Below are 23,054 nucleotides of genomic sequence, written 5' to 3'. Positions count from 1 at the left end.
GCTAGCGCGCTAACGTTAGCAATCCTGATAAATTACCTAAACAATTCAATTTGGGCTTCAATAAACGCCACCAGTCATACCCAAAATTGTTTGTGAGCATTCAGGGGAATGTATTGCAGCTGAAAGACTTGATTTATAATTGCATTAAGCATTTATCATGTTAGAAAAGATGGCGAGCTCAAAGCATTGAGCTATGTAGCTAGCTAGCTAGATACGCTAACACCCACTGCCAGGCGAAGTGACAGCTTTCAAATCAAATTTGGTGTTAATGCACACATTTACAAACAGTGCTGTAGCTGGCTAGCTAGATATAGATGTTGCCATGCTTCTGTTCATTTGTTGGGCTAGGTACATGCACTTAGTTTATCTGAACATATTGTCTTTCTGTGGGTTGACCCATTGGGACCCAATGGGATGACCCATTTTCTCCATAAATACTATAATTCTAATTCAGTAGCTGAGTTGAGTCAGTAAATATTCTCATACACATTTTTGTTTCAAGGCAGCTATGAGAAGTACAGCTCTCAGACTGACAGGTTTTTTGAACATCTGTGCACAGGGATCTATATCCACCTTAGAGAATAACATTTCTTGTCACCACAGATGCTGTGATTGAATCAGCTGATGTGACTGAAGTTGCGTAGCTTTATGTAACATTTTTCCCCCTCCTTTGTTACATGTTTGTTTTGATATTTAACTATTGCATTATTGAGTAGCTTAGCCATACCTTTGCTACTTAAATGATCTTCATTGTTTTTTTATTTACTATTTAAAGTGTTATGCATGGTTTTATTGTGTGAATATCTTTAATAATAATTACATTTTGAATCCTTTAAACAAGTTGTGTGTTTTATTTGGATTTTCCAAGTGCAGGGAAAACATGCAAACAAGCCCGTTTTGGGCCCATGATGGGCTGAAAATTAGGCCCCTTGCGGGCTGCCCATAGTGGGCCCCAAAAGGGCTCGTTTGCTGGGTTGTGCTCTTCCTGGTCCAAGTCCTCACTGTTGTTTATGCTGTTCTTTTGTTTCTGACTCTGGTGTTCTAGCTCCAGTATCTCCAGTTCTCACCAGTATCACCAGGGTTATAGACAGGTTTATCAGTCTGGATGAAGATGTAGCCGGTGTGAAAGGACACCATCAGCACCCTCTCCTCGGAGTGGTACCCCTCAAAGTTCACCTTCAGGTACACATACTTGTTCCTGTCCTCGTCTCGATTCAGAAGCTCTGAGGGAAGCTGGGATGAGATGAGGTTGAGATTCAGGAGGAGGATTAGAATTAGAAACAATCAGAATTAGAATCAGTCAAGACAAACTGCTGTCAACAACACAACACTAGCATGAAGTATTGCTTTTGCTGTTGTTAGTTTTTCTGCTGCAAAAATGTGAAGCAAGCATGTAAGGCTATGTTCACACTGCAGCTGAAAGTGGCGCAATTCTGATTTTTTCCTTTCACATGTGACACAGATCTGATCTGTTTTCTAATCCGTGTGAACAGGAGATGGAGTCACATTTTTTTCATTTCCAATCTGGACCACATGAATGTGTGGCACAAAGTTGGATCCCAAGGCATGCAACCTACATGAGACGATCAAATTGGAATTTATCTGCGTTTCCATGACAAGTTAATCTTACAACATTCATCTGAGACAGTTGTAATCATTTTGGTGCATTGGGCAACTTGGCATGAAGGACAGCAAGACACATCAATGGAAAGCAACTTGATTGTCACCAAACAGGCACAGATCCTGTGCAGACCCACGGCGCGCCCTCTAGAGGTCATCTGACGAAGCACAGACTCTGTGCAAACCGTCCATGACTGAGTGACCTGAATTTGCCACTTTCTGCCCCTGGCCGCATGGCGCGCCGTGGGAAAAATTAATCCCATGTGAGCAGCAATTTGGAATTGAGAATGACGGCCTGCAGTGTGAAGGTAGCCTAAATTAAACCAATCATTACATTCACTATAACTGAACTGTGTTGTTGCAAAGATAACATAGTGCACTTTCAAAAACTATTAAAAACTATAACTAGGAAAAAAGTTCATCATTCAATATCTCTAAAACATGGAGGATCTAGACTGTAGTATAACGATGACCAGAAGTTAGGACCTAAGAGCAGAAGCCCACGGAGGCAGGGAGTGGAAGTAAAGGTCTTTACTGGACACAAACTCAAAAATCCAACTGTCTTTAAGTGCAGCAGAAAAACTTCCAGAGACTAGCTGGGCAAAAACTAAAACAGAGTTAGAAAACAAAACTAGACAGTGAAAACTTTGTCTTGAGGTTCCGGATGGCAACTGTGTTCTCCGGTAAGTAAATCACCAAGAACAAACACTGGAACAGAGCAGAGAGGGGTTTAGATAAGCTGAGACGCAGGTGCACCGAATCATCCAAAATGGGCTTCAATCACCACACCTGCTGCTCCTCCTAGAGGGGCGGGGCCCACAGTTTCTACCCATGACAGTAGAAGTGTTCACTTTCTTTTCAACCAGGGACTTAAGTTAGACTTGAGACTTAAGTCTGCTATCCTTTAGAGTACCATATTTTGTTTAATTTTGTGCTATCATGTTGTAAGAGTAGGTGTCATGCTTTTCCAAATGCGGGTGGTAGGTAACTTAAAGACGAGATGAAATGAAAAATGCCTTTTTAACCCTTTTAGATCACATCCCCGGTCATACTGTGCACCTATTTAACAATATATGCCAAAAAAAATACCAAAAATCAATTTCATTGTATTCTTATATCAAAATTCAATCATGTTTTCTTCCTGTAAAACAAAATATGCCGTGTGCTTACGTAAGCATGCCCGTAACTAATTTCAACCAATAATATCATGACATCCACCCATCAATCAATCTTCAACTTTTAGCGCACAGAGCTAAGAGGCTAAGATTCATTAGTTAGCTAGCTAGCAACAGCACACCCACTTTTCAACGTTCAAATCAAATTCCTCCCAACGTTATGTCCCGCCTGTCTTTCCTGTTTCACTCGGAAATACGCCACGATACGGAAGTTAGATACTCTCGAAATGCCGTTTCATCTCGACTTTAAGCCCCTGACAAAATGATAACACATTTACAGTTTGGATTCTCTATATTTTAGAGATACTGAATGACAAACTATAGGTAAAGATATTTTTTGTCAGAATACATACATCGCATTATGGAATAGACCTATTTAAGTCGCAGCCGTGACCCTGGCATGTCACCTGTATAGTCTTGAGAGTATGGAAGCTGTTATCCGGGCCAAGTGTGACGGAGTCCTGCAGGAGCTGGGACGTCCTGCTGAAGTCCTGGACGCTGATGGAGACGGTGAGTGGGGCGGACAGACCGCTGGCCTCCAGGTAGATGTTCTCCTGACTGTCGGTTCTCAGCAGGTCCGGAGCCAGCAGGGTGAACCTGCAGGAGGGGGATCACACACTGGATTCGTACTGCACGCTTTTTGAATACTGCTGCTACTACTTACACTACTGCTATTACTATTTCTACTACTATGACTACCATTACCACCAGTAGTACTTACTTCTACTACTACTACTGCTACATCAACTAGTGCTGGTACTACTACTAGTATTTTTACTACTTCTACCACTTCTATCACTACTAATACCATTACTCCTACCACTACTGCTAATACCATATATACTGTTATTATTATTCTGCTAAAATGTCCGGTGACCACTGTCTCCGGACATTTTACTCTCTGGTAGCAATAAATGTTTATTATGGACACTCAAATGCTTGGTGAACACTATGACACGTCAATGCGTTAGCCATAGCTTGCACTACATCAATTATGTTCTCATGCACTTTTATTTTCTTCTTAAATTCTGTTTTATTTTAATGTTATTCTGTATATAATTTCTTTTATATATATTTTTGTGAATTATATGTTGCTAATTCTTTTTATGCTGAGAGGACCCAGCATACAAGCATTTCTTTGCACACAAGCATCTCAAACAAACTTGAACTTGAACTTCTACTGTTACTAATAAAATACTAATAGGCTAATTACCAACTTTTCTTAAGAGTACACTATAGAATGACAAAGTGCTTTACAAATAATGTAAACGGGGTTAAAGTAGAATAAAACAGGCGAATACCGCAGGAATTAAATTTGGCAAAAACAGTTTACATTCACAATCTGTAAAAATGAAGTAACTTAAAAGATAACAGGAAGCAGAGAGTGAAGCTTGTGGAAAGAGAGAGTAGGGGAAGAGAATTGATGAGTGATGAGAGAAAATGTTTGTTGTATCAATTGTTTTGTAGGAGTAGGCATCACAATTTCAAAAGGTGTATATTTCATTTTTGAGCAAAACTCTTCAATTGTAGACAGTTAACATGTTTGAAACAGTCTGGATTCATTTGATAAGTAAGTAGCAGTACTGTACCTTGGCACAGTACTGATGCGGTCCCTTCGCCTTTGATTTCTGTAAATAAACAGGATAAGTATTATTTTTCAATCCTGATAGCAGGCAGAAAGGTGCAAACCAGGACAGAGATGGAAAAACAATAACTTGCGGTATAAAGTCACTTGGCATTTAATTTATTTGCACATATAAAAACAATAAAACAGCAGGAAGAAAAGAGATTGTGGTGAGATGAGCTTACAGAAAACATACACAGTGTTGAGTTGAACTCAGTTAAACAAAAATCAAACTCAAAATTTATTTCAGACTGTATTTATGTTTTCCACTGATAAGAGAAGTCCAGTTTTGGTTACTTACTGGAGACCAAAGTATTGGTCAGATGTCATAAATCTGGAATGCAAATTTTAATGTCCTATTATTAAACATAATACAAGCTACAGTGTATATGTGAAAAAAAAATAAAAAATTCTTTAAGTACACATACCTGTCACGCCAGCCAGTTTGTCTGTAAAGACAAATTGTTCCATCAGAAACCAAACTTCAAACATAAAAAAGTGTCCAAAAAGTCTGTGGAAAATGGAAATGTGAAACAGCTTACCTTCTCAAATTCTCAAATTGGCCATTGGAATTGCAGAAAAGTAAAAGAAATAAAATGTGTTGTAGTGTCCACTGAGCCATGTTGACCGACTGGAGTCTGGGTGGACTGTGGGAAGACAGTCTGCTACTACACACACACACACACACACACAATCAATGGAGAGGTGTGGTTTCTGTGGGCCAGCAGGCTCTCCTAGTGCAGTTGTTCCCAAAGTGAAGTTCGGGAACCACCAGGGGTCCATGAAGGAGTTCCAGGGGGTCCCCATCAAAATGAGGAGTAGTAGTAATTTCACTGTTATTTCATTACATAGAGGTTAGCGTTAGGGCTGAAACGATTCCTCGAGAAACTCGAGTAACTCGATTACTAAAAATCATCGATGCAAATTCTTTGCATCGAAGCTTCGTTTAATCCATATAACTATATACACACTCAGTGATTCGCACGGATGATTATTACTGTTGCACAACGCGCTGGAGAAAGAGAGAGAAAATAGCGAGGGGCGAAGAGAAGAGACCAAGCCCCCAGGAAGAGCTCTGGGCTGTGCGGCGATTTTGGCGTAGTGGCCAAGCTCGGTATTGCAAGTCACGTGACGCCATGGGGCCCAAAAAGACTTTTTCCCATAGACATACATGGGGAAAGAAACAGCTGTAAAACTCCGGGAAATTTTTTCTGGGTATCACTCAAAGTCAAAAACGACTGTTTGAATTATCAAGTTTTAAATCATTGGGTCCATTTTTCTTTGGAAGCCACCAAGAGCCGTATAAAGCTGTATTTTCTGAAGCTCCGTGAACGCGCCTCTAGGCCACGGGAACGCTCCGTGCGCATTCACCGCTTCTACTTCCACTGTTGACAAGCTATACAGCTAGCTGATTGTTAGCGGAGGCTTTTAGCTGTATGTGATCAACCTAGATCACATTAAACTCAACCTACACGTCCGCCGACACTTAGGTTTAACAGGCAAGACTTAAGAACAATAACGGATGGTTTCTATTTTGTTTTTGTTTCTCTCTTGATTAAATAGGTCGCTTGCAAGCTAACGTTATAACATTGCTGTAGTTAACCAGCTACATGTAGCATAAGCAGTTCTATGCACCTACTTACTATTATATATTTATTTACATCTCGAAATTCTCAGTTTACAGACTATGCCTATGTACTTTTCTTTATCCTATTAAAGTTATGAATATATTTAGGCTTTGATGGTTGTTCTAATTTCTTTTACTGTCTGTAAATTTATAGTTAGAAAACCTTGGTGTGACACCAAACGAACCTAGAATATTCCCAATGATAATAATTTAAGATTATTTTTTTTCACTAGCAAACCTTGCATCTAAGTTGCAGAATGCAAACCTATCTTCCTACACTGTTTATATAGGACTGTGTTTGATCAGAGTACTAATATTTCTCGTGACTAAATGTTGTGAGGTGACCCACCTTTGATCCAGTGTAGTTCAGTCCCATGGATTAAATCGATACATGCAGCAGAATAATAATGGCTACAAGTAATACTATCTCTACACTGAGGCAACAGCATGTTGGTTAACTTGGACTATGTGGTCTAGATGTGTGGCTTTAGTCAATATTGTCAGAAATTACTCACAAGGAAGAGACATTCAAAAAATGTATCAGTGTATATTCTGTAAGACTTGTATAAATAAAAACACTATTAGTAACATAATATTGATATTTGTGACTAGAAAAACATAATGCTGGTAAAATGTAATAACCAAGGTAAGATGAAGAAAAGTAATTTGAGGGCAATGGACTACAGAGTGATGACAAATAAGACTTATTTAAGAGATGATCCAAGACAAACTGTTATATGTAAAGTAAACATTTATTTCAAAATACGTTCCATTCTACATGTTCCATTTTATATGAGTGAAACTTTCTCAGGAGTATCAAGCATTACAAGACAAAAAACAAAACAAAACACAATCATCTTTGAACTGGAACACTAGTTTATAACAGGTGGATATTTAGAGAGCCCTGGTCCACAGAGAGCAGCTGTAATATGTCAGTACAAGGTAAGATTCAGTAAAAGCAAAGGGTTAAGAAATCTAGTAAAGAAATAAACTAGTGAAAAGGCCAGAACACATCATAAATAAGTTAATTTCTTTGGGAGCATTTTCCAGAGAAGTGTCAGTGGTTCTTGAAGAGCAGGAGTTTCTGTAACAGAAGAAATTGCAATTAGTATCTGCGGCTCAGTGTCTTACAGAAAACAGTTAGCATACATCATGATGATGATTACAGCACAGGGTGAAAAGTACTTAATTTGTGAAGCACTGGCTCCAGTAGAGATGAAAAAGTCGCTACCAAGTCATTACTATCTGTGACCGATGTGAACCATCTCTTGTCGAAAATGCTCTAAATTAAGTTAAAAATGAATCTCCTCACCTGGTTAAGCAAGTAAACCCTTGACATGGACCTGGCTAGCGATGTGTGGCATGAACTTGACTCCCTGTGAGAAACACAAGACAACGTTCAACACAACAAGTGGAGCAACACGAGTGGAGCGTAAATCACAAATGCAAAGTTTAGTCTATGATCTAACGTTAGCGAACATTTCTATCTTTACGTTAACTTGTTTGATGTTAACCCATGGATGTGTTAGCTGACTCTAGCCTCTAGATTCTTAGCCGTCTCGTTATGCTAACCGTTATTACCAACGTTAGCTTAGCTCAACTTTATCCAGACTGAATCACTTCACATCGGATGTAAGATTTATACAAATAAAGCAAATGTTCTGTGATTGAATAAATGATAGAGTCATACCTGGACGATGGTTTCCCCGAAGAGCCGAGTCTGCAGCAGCAACAGTCAATCAGAACCTAGAACCTAGAAAGCTGCACATGAACGCGCTGTCGTCACGGTCGCAACGAGAACGCCACTAGACTCGTTCATGTGGGATAGGCGGGGCCAAGAAAAACACTACTGCGCAGGTGCTGTGGACACGGAAGTAGGATTCGTAAAAACTTTTTCGGCGTATGCGCTGGGTGAGCAACTTTCATTGGAATGAATGGGCCGCCATCTTTGAATGCCTCATCCATAGTTTAATACATCCATGGAAGAGACAGGCCAGAGAAAACGACAGAAAGTGTCCAAAGTTTCGGATCCAGTGTTGCCAACTTGGCGACTTTGTCGCTAGACTTAGCGACTTTTCAGACCCCCCTGGCGAGTTTATTTCTCAAAAGCGACTAGCGACAAATCTGCCGACTTTTTCTGACCATGGGAAGCAATGTTAATGTGTTGAATCCCAAAGCATTTGGCAATAAATTGGTTCGGCTGATGCCGGTTTTCTCTACTTGCTTGTCTAATCCAGAGAGGTCTGACGGTCACAGCGCTTCCCACACACAGCGTAGCTCCCTCCCTCCGCTGAGAGCAGGGACTGTAGGATAGGGTCCACTTGTAATTGCTACCGGCGTACGCCGAAACTGGCCGGGTGGGCGGAGTCAGCACTTAATATTAAAACGGGATGAGATGAAGGCTAGTAAAGAATGCACGTTAATTATGGCTATATGTAATGGCTAGTTAAGAACGTAAATCAATATGGTGGCTAGTTATGATGTCCCTAAGTCAGCTAAGTTTTGCTCAAGAAAATAACCACAGAAAATAAAATGCTGCAGTCAATTTGTGAAAGCCTGAGCTTCATTCATGTTATTATTATGATAGTCACACACATACACACACACACACACACACACACCTACTCCCCTCACAGTGATGCATAAAATACCCCAGAAAGCAAAATATCAGGTGGTGTAAGTAGCAATTGGAGCCTAAAATGCACTAGTCCAATACAGCAGGTATATTCAGTTTAGTTTGATTGCAGTGAGTAGGGTCAGCAGGTGTAGGGCAACCCTTCAACATAGTAAATAAATGTACATTAGCCAGTCTTATGAACTTGTATGATACCTAGTAATAAATATCAATAATAATTATTATTTCACCTCGTTTTCAGTAAATCAGTGTCGTATGGACAGCTTCGTGCGGACAGCTTTTCTCTTTTGTATATTTACTATTGCTCTTTAATAAAGCAAAAGTATTTCTTATCCGATTACTCGATTAATCGATGGGATAATCGGTAGAATACTCGATTACTAAAATAATCAATAGCTGCAGCCCTAGTTAGCGTAATGTAAGAATGAATAATGATGACTATTTTGATCACAGGTGTCCTCATTTTTACCTCCACACCTACAAAAGAGACAGTTACATTCTGTACCAAGCCATATTGAATAAGAAAACTCAGATGGGGTTCCTTCAGACAAAATCTTATCAAATGGAGGTCAATGGCCCAATTAGTATCTATTTGGGGGGGCTTGACATGAAAAAGTTTGGGAACCCCTGTCCTAATGGTTAGAAAGACCATCCTGAAACTGGAAGTTTCAGAGGCTTTTCCAACCTGACAATACAATACTGAGGGAAACTGAATCTTTATGAATTTGGTCAAAAAAATAGAAAATGGTCAAATGAAGATACTGAATATCAATGCAAAACATCAGCTATCAGCTGCTCCAATACAAAAATATCTGTATCATCCTTCAAAAACCCATGTGACCTAACTGGCAGATATTAGGGATTTTTTGTTGCTTTTCGTCGTTGATATTTAGTCCTGATAACTGTAATTCTGTAATAGATCAAAGCTTAGTAATCTACCCTCACGCTTCATGTTTTTTGTTCTTTTCAAAAGTAGTTGACACTGCCAGAGATACAGTACATAAACTATACCTCATTTCAAGAGCATATGGCAGGGACATCTTTTTAAAACAAAGAGCATTTTCTCTCTTCCTCTGTGCTTCTTTAGTGTGACTAGTGTGACTTTAGTGTGACTCAGTAAAATATGACTCACTGACCAGTGTGTTTCATACCAGAGCCACTGTTACATAAAACCAATAACAGTCTGAACCTCAACAGACTCTGTATCCATCAGTTATCACTCTTCAACATCACTGAACACATGCATGTATGAATTGCTTGTCAGAGATACTAACATTACTGCTGCTGTTACTGAAAACCCATTTGAAGTGCAGCGCTGTAGCTCAAAGCAGAAATGTTTTTACCTTTGAATTGGATTGGTTCTCTGAGCGCTAAAATGTGCTAAACTCACAGCGCTGCCTAGAACATGCAATGAAGGTTTCTTTCCACTGTCAACAAAGAAAAAACATAAACCTTGCAGTGGACAGAGAGGTTAGCGGTGGAAACTTAGCCTCACAGGAAAAAAATCCCCCCCTCAGATCCTCTTACACTGTTGGATCTCATCAGTCTGTGATGTTCAGTGCCTTCCAGGAGTTATTTTGTGTTTCTTGGTGAACCCACTTTCCCTCAACCTGCCTTATCTGCTTGTACTTCAGTTATTGATTTTCTACATTTCCCACAATGCCTCTTGTTAACCCCCACAGAACATGTGTTGCTTTCAAAGTTGGGTGTTGTCATTTTGCTCCTATAGGTTAGATTTTGTTTAATCTCACCTGTTAGCTAGCTAGTCAACCAGAACATCGGTGCATGTCTGTGATCACAGCTGTGGTATTTTACTCAAAACACAACCTGTCTTGTAGCTGCATTGCATTCTGGTTTCTCTCCTGCTCCCGTGGGTGGAGAAATTGGTCTCTCTCCTCTTCTCCGATGGATTTCTCCCTGTATGATCGTTGAACGTCTCTTGGTGCAAAATGGCGGCTCTAGAAAGAAGCCCTCGCTCTTTGATTCTGAGGGACTGACACCAAAACCTGACGTTTACCGCTGATGTTTTAGATCGCTGAAACATTTTCTACTATTAAACTCCATTGTAGCTGTAGCTTTGTTCAGTTTTCTAAGGAAATAAGGAAAATACACCACCAAACAACAAAATGGGCCCAGAAATGTAAGGCACATCACCAAGAACAGTTGCACTCAAAAGTGTTTTCAGCAGATCTCACAACATGTGTGCATATAAAACAGAAAAGCACATCAATATGATATAGGCATTCATTTTAAGCCGACTTTGCAAGGTGATTGCAAGGTAGCCTTATAAACAATGTCAGATGAAAGCCGATACGACACCTGCATGTTTCTAAACACATTTTGGAGACTCATGTCAAGCCATCAAACTGTTAAAATTATCAAAATATAATTTCACACATTCTTTTGGACAAAGAGGTAGCAGAGAATGTGATTTCCATTGTGACCACATTGGTAAGCTAACCACTTTTTTTTTTCTTTTTTTCTTTTTTACAAATTTACATTTAGACAATTTCTAACACTGATTGTCCTTGAATCCCTACCAGCTCTGGGCGTGCTGCTCAGTATCTGACCTCTGACCTCTGACCTCCCTGTGGAGGGGGCAAGACAAATGAGAATTTCCTACAGGGGTCAATACAGTATGACATTACTGCAGCTGTGAAGAGCATCTCCAATTTAGTTTGAATCTCACATTCCATTAACAGAAAACAGAAACAGTCACATTTAGCTTTTCAAACAGAAAGCCGCCTAATTGTCCAGGATCTGAGTCTGAGTCGTAGTCTGCCACCAGGGAAGTGACTCCAACAAAACTTCTATCCTGCGCCTTTTCCTTCCCACAATCCTTTGCCCTCATCAGTCCTTGGCCCTCTTCCTCCCCTCTCTCTGTGGATCCACTATTATTTGTCTCTGCCACTTCCTGTCCTGAGGTGGCCTAATGACCATATCTGACGCCTCCTCTCTCTGTGTGACCTTGGAAACCGCTCCCTCATGCGTGTTCGTGACTTCAGCTTCTGACTTCCTGCGGGTGACGATGGCGCAGGATTTGATTTGATGGGGACCCCCTGGAACTCCTTCCTGGACCCCCGGTGGTTCCCGAACCCCAGTTTGGTAACAACTGCACTAGGAGAGCCTGCTGGCCCACAGAAACCACACCTCTGTGTGTGTGTGTGTGTGTGTGTGTGTGTGTGTGTGTATAGTAGCAGGCTGTCTTCCCAGTGACCACAGTCCACCCAGTCGGTCAACATGGCTCAGTGGACACTACAACACATTTTATTTCTTTTACTTTTCTGCAATTCCAATGGCCAAGTTAAAAAATTTAAAAGGTAAGTTGTTTCACATTTCTATTTTCCACTGAATTTTTGACAGTTTTTATGTTTGAAGTTTGGTTTCTGATGGAACAATTTGTATTTACAGACAAACTCAAACTGGCTGGCGTGACAGGTATGTGTACTTAAAGAAAAAAAATGTTTTTCCCACATATACACTTTAGCTTGTATTATGTTTAATAATATGACATTAAAATTTGCATTCCAGATTTATGACACCTGACCAATACTTTGGTCTCCAGTAAGTAACCAAAACTGGACTTCTCTTACCAGTGGAAAACATAAATACAGTCTGAAATAAATTTTGAGTTTGATTTTTGTTTAACTGAGTTCAACTCAACACTGTGTATGTTTTCTGTAAGCTCATCTCACCTGGTCAATCTTTCTTTTTCTTTCTGTTTTATTATTTTCATAGGCACAAATAAATTAACAGAATCTAACCAAATGCCAAGTGACTTTATACCACAAGTTGTTGTTTTTCCATTTCTGCCCTGGTTCCTACATTTCTGGCTGTTATCAGGATTGAAAAATAATACTTATCCTGTTTATTTGCAGCAATCAAAAGCCAAAGGACCCCATCACTGCTGCACCAAGGTACAGTACTGCTACCTACTTATCAAATGAATCCAGACTGTTTCAAACATGTTAACTGTCTACAATTGAAGAGTTTTGCTCAAAAATTAAATATACACCTCTTGAAATTGTGATGCCCACTCCTACAAAACAATTGATACAACAATCTAAACAAATGATGGTTCTTTTTAAAGGATAGTTTGTTAAGTTGTACACTTTTACAGACTGGATCCTCTGTATTTAAGATTCAGTCCAGTCTATGTTTTTGAATATTAATATGTTAAAGTATTGACAGTTTTTCTCTCATCACTCATCGGTTCTTTTTTTACACTCTTCCTCCACAAGCTTCATTCTCTGCTTACTGTTATATTTTAAATCATTTATTAAAACACATTTTTACAGATTTATGTAAACTGTTTTTGCCTAATTTCATTCCTGTTGTATTCATGTTGTTTTATTACTTGTAAAGCACTTTGTCATTCTGTGTTGTGCTGTATAAGTAAAGTTGATAATCAGCCTATTCGTATTTTATTAGTAGCAGTACAAGTTCAAGTTTGTTTATTTGAAATGCTTGAGTGCAGTGAAATGCTTGTATGCTGGGTCTGCTCAGGATAAAATGTAGCCTGGTTCCAGACTCCTGAATCGCGACTCGCCCACTCTTCAGATTTGGTCGAGCGATTCAGGGTCTGGTGTCGCTCTATTCAAAGGCAATTTCTCGATCGGAAAAACGATCGGGCCAATCAGCGCCTTTGTGGGCGGGACTAAAGTTTGAACCGTTCGTGCAACGGGTTTTCATTGGCATTTCCGCGTAATAATATTTGTTGAAATCACCCCTTAACCAACATATAAACATATAAATTTTGCAAAGACGATGTTTTTGTTAAAAACGATCAACATTCTTGGTAAAGTTAGTAAATACACCCAGCATCAGTGTAACTGAAAATAAAATTTGTTTCACATTTCCATTTTCCACTGACTTTTTTTTTTAGTTTGTATGTTTGAAGTTTGGTTTCTGATGGAACAATTTGTCTTTACAGACAAACTGGCTGGCGTGACAGGTATGTGTACTTAAGGAAAATATATATTTTTTCCACATATACACTTTAGCTTGTATTATGTTTAATAATATGACATTAAAATTTGCATTCCAGATTTATGACACCTGACCAATACTTTGGTCTCCAGTAAGTAACCAAAACTGGACTTCTCTTACCAGTGGAAAACATAAATACAGTCTGAAATAAATTTTGAGTTTGATTTTTGTTTAATTGAGTTCAACTCAACACTGTGTATGTTTTCTGTAAGCTCATCTCACCTGGACAATCTTTCTTTTTCTTTCTGTTTTATTATTTTCATAGGCACAAATAAATTAACAGAAAACCAAATGCCAAGTGACTTTATACCACAAGTTTTTCCATTTCTGCCCTGGTTCCTACATTTCTGGCTATTATCAGGATTGAAAAATAATACTTATCCTGTTTATTTGCAGCAATCAAAAGCCAAAGGACCCCATCACTGCTGCACCAAGGTACAGTACTGCTACCTACTTATCAAATGAATCCAGACTGTTTCAAATTTTTTAATTATGAGAGACTTATAAGATAGTTATGGTGTAACTATTTTCGTAATTATCACATACTTAAAAAATAGTTACAGGGTACAATAACGTAATTGGGGGGACGAAACAAATGTTATTGGTACTTGTTCCCTGTAATTATGGAGTAACTACAAGGTTGCCCCACAGTAAATACAGTTTAACAGAAAATCACATACGTCCATCTGACTACTTTGGTAATCGATGTTAGGAGAGGAAACCCTAGACCAGCTATTTGGTGACATTTCTGTAACAATATACCATACACAAAAATATGGATCTTCAACACAAAGTAACAGACTTAATTGAACATACAAGAACTTTATTGAATGTAATATTGAGATGAAATATCAAATATGTCAATCTTATAATATAAAATGTAAAATAAAAACCTTCATAATCCTTTTATAAAACAATTTAGAGTCTAAATTTGGCTTTTAGGGGGAGTAGTTTCTGCCTTCTCTTCAGGTTTTCCATCTCTTGCAGGTCAGGCTGAGCACAATAGTCTTTCAGTGTCGTCCCAGCTGTGAACTTGGGGACCGCAAAGTCCTCCCCTCCGAAGCTATTGGCACCTGTAATGACAGTTATTAAATAATATGGCATTACAATCATCCCTCAAAAGAAAAAAAAACCTTTTGAATTGTCACACAATAAAATTAATTTAATGTTCCCTCTTAGGACTGGACGGTTGCTAATTACAATATACAATTCAATAGTTAATGTAAAAATGGGGAGTGAATAAACAAAAATTTGACTGACAGGACAGCTGTCAGACACACAAGTGCTGTTGGGTGTTCTCAACAACATCACTGTAGTTATGCGTAAGATTAACGTTAGGTAACGTTTGCTAGCTTGATATGCTATGTAGCCCGCTTGCTATGTAGCAAATGTTAACTTACCCTAATGATCAAAAATATAATTTTCGGAGAACAGCCATATCCTTTGTTCTTTGCACATTCAGTGTGTGGAAATTCCTCTATGAACCGACTAATGTCACCGCTTGAGAGAGCTGGGAGATCATTAGAGAAGTTGTAAAAGGACTGCCCGGACCAGATCCGATGTCACCTGGTTATGACATCACTTCCTGTTAACATATCGCTTTGTGAAAAAGGCTCATTGGGGTCATTTAGATCCCATTATGTTGTAGATTCCAGACACAATGCATGTCATGGTTAAATCATCAACGTTTAGACACTGAGCATCACCACATTGTAAATATTTTCCACATGGTATACAAATATCAATTCACATTTTCAACTAGTTCTCTGACAAGAGGGGAACAAGCACTGCTTTATTTTACAGCCCGCACACCTTGTAGGCTACTTACTCCATAACTACAGGGAACAAGAGGGGAACATTGATTCCCATCGATTCTAACATCGATTACCAAAGTAGTCAGATGGACATATGTGATTTTCTGTTAAACTGTATTTACTGTGGGGCAACCTTGTACTTACCGTATAATTACTGTGAACAAGAGGGAAACAAGCACTGCTTTATTTTACAGCCCGCACACCTTGTAGTTACTCCATAATTACAGGGAACAAGTACCAATAACATTTGTTTTGTCCCCCCAATTACGCTATTGTACCCTGTAATTATTTTGTAAGTATGTGGTAATTACGAAAATAGTTACACCATAACTAACTTATAAGTCTCTCATGATTACAAAATTGTTACCCCTTAATTCCCGGACTTCTTGTTTTGTTACCCTGTAACTACAGCATTGTTATTTTATTAGTACCCCATAATTATAAACTAATTACACCATAATTAGCAGGCTGTAAGATGAAGTGAACCAAATAATACTTATCCTGTTTATTTGCAGAAATCAAAAGCCAAAGGACCCCATCACTACTGCACCAAGGTATAGTACTGCTACCTACTTATCAAATGAATCCAGACTGTTTCAAAAATGTTAACTTGTATGTATTTGAAATGCTTGTATGCTGGATCCTCTCAGTATAAAATGACGAAGGGAGTTAATTCATAAGTTTGGACACACCTGATTGAATGTACTACAGTATGTTTTTCATTATCTTACAGCCATTTTGATCTAAAGGCTTATGTTTAAATGCTTGAAATTAGTTTCTTAGACAAATATAAATAGTGAAGTTGATGCCTATGTATAAATTTCTTTCCAAAGCCTTTGCCTTTCCATCAAGGCAAAGGGCGGCTACTTTAAAGGATAAGGCCAGTGTTTTTTAATGCATTGCTTACCGTCAAGAAATCCTATGAAAATAACAAAATCAGCAATGATTTTGTTTTGCCAGCAAGTCTCGTCCATGTAGCCGGTGCCCAATGCAGCCTCATGTCCCAGCAGCCATAGAACTCCATTGTATTAAAAAAACTATTAAAAACACGTCAAAGAGCCATGCTGCTGCTCTGGGCAACATATTTCATCATCACGATGCACCGGGCCAGCCAACTTAGTAGTTCCGTAGCACCGAAAATAGTCCCCGGCGTAATGAAGAATTTGTTTCCATTTGAATTTGATTTGGTAATAACTACAACAGCCTGACTTTTCGTGGTAACAGTTAGCGATTTTTAAAATTGAAACTTTGTCTTTGTGAGCTGTATTTCAAGGTTTTTAGCTTACAATTGGAGCCAATGACTTCCGGGTTGACGGCTAAATACGGAACGTGGGAAGTCAGAAAGTAACGGGAGTAGAGCAAACGCATTGTTGATTATGTTATTTTCATAGGATTTGTTGACAGTAAGTAATGCATTAAAAAACACCGGCCTTAGTTTTGATTTGTTTAACACTTTTTTGGTCACTGCATAATTCCATCTGTGTTATTTCATAGTTTTGATGTCTTTACTATTATTCTAAAATGTGAAAAATAGTAAAAATCAAGAAAAATGTGTGTGTCCAAACTTTTGACTGGTAGTGTATATATATAGTAGCAGCACTAGTAGAAGTAGCAGTAGTAGAAGCAGTAGTCGTAGTAGTAGAGGTGTTGGTAGTTTTAGTAGACACAGCAGTAGTAAGAGTACTGGTGGTAATGGTAGTTGTAGTGTAGAAATAATAATAGCAGTAGTGTAAGTAGTAGTAGCAGTACTCAAAAAGCGTGCAGTACGAATCCAGTGTGTGATCCCCCTCCTGAAGGTTCACCCTGCTGGCTCCGGACCTGCTGAGAACCGACAGTCAGGAGAACATCTACCTGGAGGCCAGCGGTCTGTCCGCCCCACTCACCGTCTCCATCAGCGTCCAGGACTTCAGCAGGACGTCCCAGCTCCTGCGGGACTCCGTCACGCTCGGTCCAGAAAACAGCTTCCATACTCTCAAGACTATACAGGTGACAACTTAATGAGGTCCATTCCATAATGTGATGTATGTATTCTGGTAAATAAAATATCTTTAACCATAGTTTGTCATTCAGTATCTACTAAAATATAGAGGATCCAAACTGTACATGTGTTTTAATTTTTTCAAGGGCTTAAGTTACATAATATTCACATTCTAAAGGATAGCAGATAGTCTCTGGTTGAAAAAAAAAGTTAATACTTTTACAAACTATATCCTCCATATTTTAGAGATATTGGATGATGAACTTTTTCCTTCTGAGATGCAGTTATAGATTTAACAGCTAAGTTCAGTTATAGTGAATGTAATGATTGCTTTCAGTTACACTACCTTCACACCGCATGCCTTCATGCTTCATATCAAATTGCTGCTCAAATTGCTCTCTGCTGGATGACAATCAAGTTTGGCTTTCTTTCCATTGTTGTGTCTTCCTGTCCTTCATGCCAATGTTGACTCAGCCAAGCTGCCTTATGCGGCAAAATTACCACAACTGTGTCAGATGAATGATGTAAGATGTACTTGTTGTCATGGCAATGCTGACAAATTCCAATTTGAGCGTTGAAATACAAGTCTCATGTAGGTTGCATGCCTTGGGATCTAATTTTGTACCACTTATCCTTGTGGGCCAGATTCGAAATTAAAAAAATGTGAGTCCGTGCAGCTTTTTGCTGTTCACACTGATTAGAAAACATCAGATCTGTGTCTAATGGGAGGGGGGGGAAATCTGAATTGCACCACTTTCAGCTGCAGTGTGAATGTAGCCTGACTTACTTGCTTTACATTTTTCTAGTAGAAAAACTAACAAGAGCAAAAGAGATATTTCATCCTAGTCTTGTGTGGTTGCCAGCAGTTTGTCTTGACTAATCCTAATTCTGATTCTGTTTCTAATTCTAATCCTCATCCTGATTCTCAACCTCATCTCATCCCAGCTTCCCTCAGAGCTTCTGAATCGAGACGAGGACAGGAACAAGTATGTGTACCTGAAGGTGAACTTTGAGGGGTACCACTCTGAGGAGAGGATGCTGATGGTGTCCTTTCACACCGGCTACATCTTCATCCAGACCGACAAACCCATCTATAACCCTGGTGATACTGGTGAGAACTGGAGATACTGGAGCTAAAACACCAGAGTCAGAAACAACAGAACAGGATAAACAACAGTGAGGACTTGGACCAGGAAGAGCACAAATGGCATTTTGGCCAAAACTAAGTTCTGTATTGGGTTCAACTGGTATGGGTTTCAAATCAAAATTTTATTAAATGCACTTCAATGCAAAAAGTGGAACTATTTTGTCTTTCGAGTAAAGATAGTCAAAACCCACTTAAACTACTTATCAGTGGTAGCAGTAGTGGTGATGGTACTAGTAGAGGTAGTAGTGGTGGTTGTGGTAGCAGTAGTAGTAGTAATTCTAGTAGTAGGAATAGTACTGTTGGTAGTAGCAGCAGTAGTAAAAGTAGTAGTAGTTGTAGTAATGGTAGTTATGTAGTAGTAGTAGCAGTTGTAGTAGTACTGGTGGTAGTGCTAGTAGCCTTAGTAGTAGCCTAGTAGAAATAATAGTAGTAGTAGTGGTGGTAATAATACACTCTTATGCATACAATCCCTAATGATGTTTGACTGCTACACAAAATAATAAACTTTAGTCATCAAATGGGAGCAGCGAAGATGTTTTTGTTTTCGGCCTCCTCCTCTCTCTCTCTCTCTCTCTCTCTCTCTCTCTCTCTCTCTCTCTCTCTGTACAGTGTCACCGTGTTGTACCTGTTCTGAATGTGTTGGATGTACTCTGTAGGAGGTTTGGGGATGTTTTCTAGGAAGAGGGCTAAATGTGTGTTGCTTAACTTTCTGTTTGGCCAGGCCAAATTGGCCATGTGGCTGACCAGGAGAAACAAGGTGCAAGGGAGTGGGCCCACTGACCCGCTCTTAATGTTCAGGGGGATGGTCTCTGCGCGCCTTAGGGCAGAATACACTTATTACTCTCTGGTTAATGACATTCCTGGTTTTCAGAATGTGTGGTGTCTGGAGGGGGCGGTGTGTACTGTTGGGGAGGGGGGGCGGTGTGTCCTGTTGGGGAGGGGGGGCGGTGTGTACTGTTGGGGAGGGGGGGCGTCTGAATCGTTCTAATAACAGGTTCTACAGGGGCTGTTTGGTCTGTTTGGGATGGTATGCTGTTTCATATAGTGTGTGTTGCTGTATGACTAGGTATTTTTTTGTTTTTTTTGCATCATGTTTGTTTTGCTGTAAGGTGTGGGGAGGAACACTATGTCATGTGTATTATGTTATGGCAGGATGTCAGTGTAAGTCTGGGGTTTTTCTTGCGGGTGGGGTGGGGTGGGGGTGTGCAGGTGTGTGTGTGTGTGTGTGTGAGTGAGTGGCTGGGTTGGTTTTTAGGGAGCGAGAGTGTTGGTTGAGTGCGCAGGGTTTTAGGATACTGTGGCTGGTTTTCAGGTGTTTTTTAAGTGAGATGTTTTATTAAAGAACACCAAAAGTCTCGCTCTCTCTCGCTCTCTCTCTCTCTCTCTCTCTCTCTCTCTTTCTCTCCAGTGCGGTGCAGAGCCTTCATGTCGTCTCCGTCCTTCAAGGCCTTTAACAGCTCCATCACAGTGGAGTTCCAGGTGACAAATGATAATTTATTCATTTTAAATGTGATTTCTTCAATAACGAGATGTAAAAAGTGTGCACAAAAGGATGCTCCAAAAAGAAAGGAACAAACAACATGAAACAAAGACATTTGGTTAGTTTTAGCTCAAATTTATTTTAGGTAAGGATGACCTGTGTGTGTGTGTGTGTGTGTGTGTGTGTGTCAGAATCCAGAGGGTGTCGTGGTCAAACAGATCTCCAGGACCAGAGCCGCTGATGGCGTCTTCGCTGAAACTCTGGCTCTCTCAGAGATTGTCAAGTAAGATGAACTTGTTTCACTCACTTTTCAACAACACTTTCTACTGACTTGAAAGGACAAAATTTGGGATGTTGATTTTAATCTTTATTTATCCAGTGATTGCTTGCTGAGCATTCATAGTTTCACATATTCGCACCTTGGGGCTGCCCAGTACAACCACAGTCTTGGGGATTCCTTGTTCAGGGGCATCTCAGTGTAATTTGTTGAGGAAGGGGAGAGCATGACTCAGGCACTTTCATAATCCAGATTTTCCAATATAACCCCGTAATTTGAATCAGCAGCCTGCTGGTCACAAGCATGCTTATTTTAGGCCACTGCATCCCCCAATTCAAGTGGTATAATCTGCTTTAAAGGTGATATGTGGAGCATTTTACATTACATTACATTACATTACAGCATTTTAACATTAATCATTACCACGTTCATTTTGAGACATTAGTATATTTACCGTAGATATATAGAAGATTGTCAGCCTCTAGCGGCCTCTACACTGCATTTTACATGTGTGTCACTGGGTCAGATTTGGAGGGAAATCTTCTGGACGCTGTTCTTCCAGAGCAAACGGAGCTAAAACTTTCAGAGTTTCTGGCAACGGCAGATGGTGGAAGGAGTGAAAAACCGATGGAAAAATCACTTCCAACATGTTTATCCTCTTTAGTAAAGACAAAGACCCCGGGGTGGATGGAGGGGGGACAGGAATCAACAGGGTTTATGGGAAATGTGGTCTTTATTTTGAAAAACACTAGCATTAACAATACCACTGGAATGAGATAGAGGGCGCCAATCGCATCGACCATGGTCTCATTTGTTTACAATAATTATACCAAGGTTCCATTATGAACTGTCTCTGGCAGTGAAGGAACATGGACGGTGATCGCCAAGTTTGACCACTGGCAGCAGAACACTTTCAGCTCCAAGTTTGAGGTGAAGAAATATGGTAGGTCAAGTTTAAGCAATAGTAGTATAGTGTGTGTAAAGTGTAAAGTGTGTAAAGTGCTCACGGTACCCAATCACGTCAGTAACATTCAATATTGAGTTTGGCTTTCATTGCAACAATCATTTTGTCAGGGTAGGCATTACATTTTTCCAACTGTATATATCTCATTTTGGATTGAAGCTATTCACATGCTCTGTAACTGTATAATACTGTATATTTATATGGCGTGTTGTGTTTCAGTGCTCCCCGCCTTCAATGTTACTTTGACTCCCAGGAAGTCCTTCTTCAAGCTGGACGACACTGAACTGGAGGTAGAGATCACAGCCAGGTCGGTCTAACACACACACACACACATTGACACATGCTCATGCACACACACGCACACACACTTCTTTAATAGTACTTGTGAGGACCTTCATTGAATACATTCATTTCTTCACCCCTAACATTAACCCTCACAACTACATGCCTAACCATAACTGTTAACCTAACCTAAAGGCAAATCTATGGTTTCTGCGGCGTGTGCAGTGTCCACGGTGTTCACGGCAAGGCCATTCTCTCCACAGAGGGACACCTTTTTATTGTAAATGCGGTAGCTGCGCGGTGTTCGCAGAGAGCGCAGTATCTCCTCTGGCTTGTGACTGCACTATTTCCCTAGTAACCAATAAACATAGTAACCATTAACCAATCATAGCCTTGGAACTGACTGCGGCATCTGCGGAGGCGTCTGCAGTTTTATTTTTTGAGAGGCATGCAGACCCTCCACACTGTGAACACCATGCATACATGCACACTGCAAAGACCATAAATTGACCTTAAACTTAATTATGATCATAAATTTAACCATAAACCTAAGTCCTAACCCTAAACTAACCATAACCTTACCCTTATTCTAACCTAAACCTAATCCTAATTCTAACCTTATCCTTAAACCCAAATCCTAACCTTAAACTAGCCTCTTAAAGAAGTGAGGAGTGGCAAAATGTCCTTACTTTGAAGGATTGTGAGGACATTTGGTCCTCATAAGCATAGGACTACGAAAAAACACACACACACACACACACACGTACACATTTGTAAAAGTACTTGTGAGGACTATATTCATCCCCTTAACCTTAACTCTCACCTCTACATGCCTAACCATAATCAATAACCTAACCAAAACCTAATCCTGATTCCATATTTAACGTTAAACCCAAGTCCTAACCCTAAACTAGCCCCTTAAAAGGTGAGGAGCGGCAACATGTCCTCACTTTGGAGGATTTTCTCATCTTTCAAACCTTGTGAGGACATTTGGTCCTCATGAGTAAGGAATACAAGAACACCCTAACACATTGTTATGAGGAGGATGTACGGAAATGTAGATTTAATCAGATAATTTTTTAAATATAGAATCTAGAAAACTAGAAACAACAAAAACAATTGAGGGTCGGCTAACTGTTGTGATCTAACCTTGCATCAATGGTGCGGTGTGTTTCAGATACCTGTATGGGGAGCCAGTCCAGGGGAAGGCCTACGTGGTGTTTGGGGTGCAAATGAACAAAGAGATGAGGAGGTTACCAACTGTGAAGCAGGTGTCTCATGTAAGTCAGTGATACTTTCCAGAATTCACCCGCTACTCTCACTCTTTACCAGCAAACTAGATATTTAGGACAGAAAAGGACGTTCAACTTATGACTGGTTACAGTGAGTGTTCACTGACAACGCCTCTGCCGCTTTACAACGCTACCATGGAGAAATATAGG

At 39.7% G+C, this 23,054-nt stretch overlaps 2 protein-coding genes and 1 long non-coding RNA gene across 3 annotated transcripts in view; 1 reads left to right on the top strand and 2 right to left on the bottom strand.

The window, feature by feature from the left end:
• The window catches only part of LOC139923294 (venom factor-like), a 44,933-nt gene extending 40,184 nt beyond the window's left edge, over positions 1-4,749 (bottom strand). Inside the window, 4 exon segments of the mRNA XM_078290081.1 lie at positions 1,068-1,233; positions 3,203-3,392; positions 4,385-4,423; positions 4,721-4,749. Coding sequence (XP_078146207.1) covers positions 1,068-1,233; positions 3,203-3,392; positions 4,385-4,423; positions 4,721-4,749 — 424 coding nt within the window.
• Positions 4,750-7,056: 2,307 nt separating this feature from the next.
• Positions 7,057-7,813, bottom strand: LOC139923293 (uncharacterized). Its single transcript, XR_011785181.2, has 3 exons — positions 7,737-7,813; positions 7,359-7,422; positions 7,057-7,130 (listed from the first exon to the last, which is right to left on the bottom strand). It is a non-coding gene; the product is annotated as an uncharacterized LOC139923293 (long non-coding RNA).
• Positions 7,814-11,921: 4,108 nt separating this feature from the next.
• The window catches only part of LOC139923298 (venom factor-like), a 47,119-nt gene continuing 35,986 nt past the window's right edge, over positions 11,922-23,054 (top strand). The window contains 10 exon segments of the mRNA XM_078282557.1: positions 11,922-12,001; positions 12,213-12,245; positions 12,560-12,598; positions 17,281-17,470; positions 18,408-18,573; positions 20,018-20,088; positions 20,281-20,372; positions 21,227-21,309; positions 21,550-21,637; positions 22,790-22,892. Coding sequence (XP_078138683.1) covers positions 11,922-12,001; positions 12,213-12,245; positions 12,560-12,598; positions 17,281-17,470; positions 18,408-18,573; positions 20,018-20,088; positions 20,281-20,372; positions 21,227-21,309; positions 21,550-21,637; positions 22,790-22,892 — 945 coding nt within the window.

This window comes from Centroberyx gerrardi, chromosome 3 (genome assembly GCF_048128805.1).
Source record: "Centroberyx gerrardi isolate f3 chromosome 3, fCenGer3.hap1.cur.20231027, whole genome shotgun sequence".
NCBI lineage: Eukaryota > Metazoa > Chordata > Actinopteri > Beryciformes > Berycidae > Centroberyx > Centroberyx gerrardi.
This window is presented reverse-complemented; position numbering and strand designations above follow the sequence as displayed.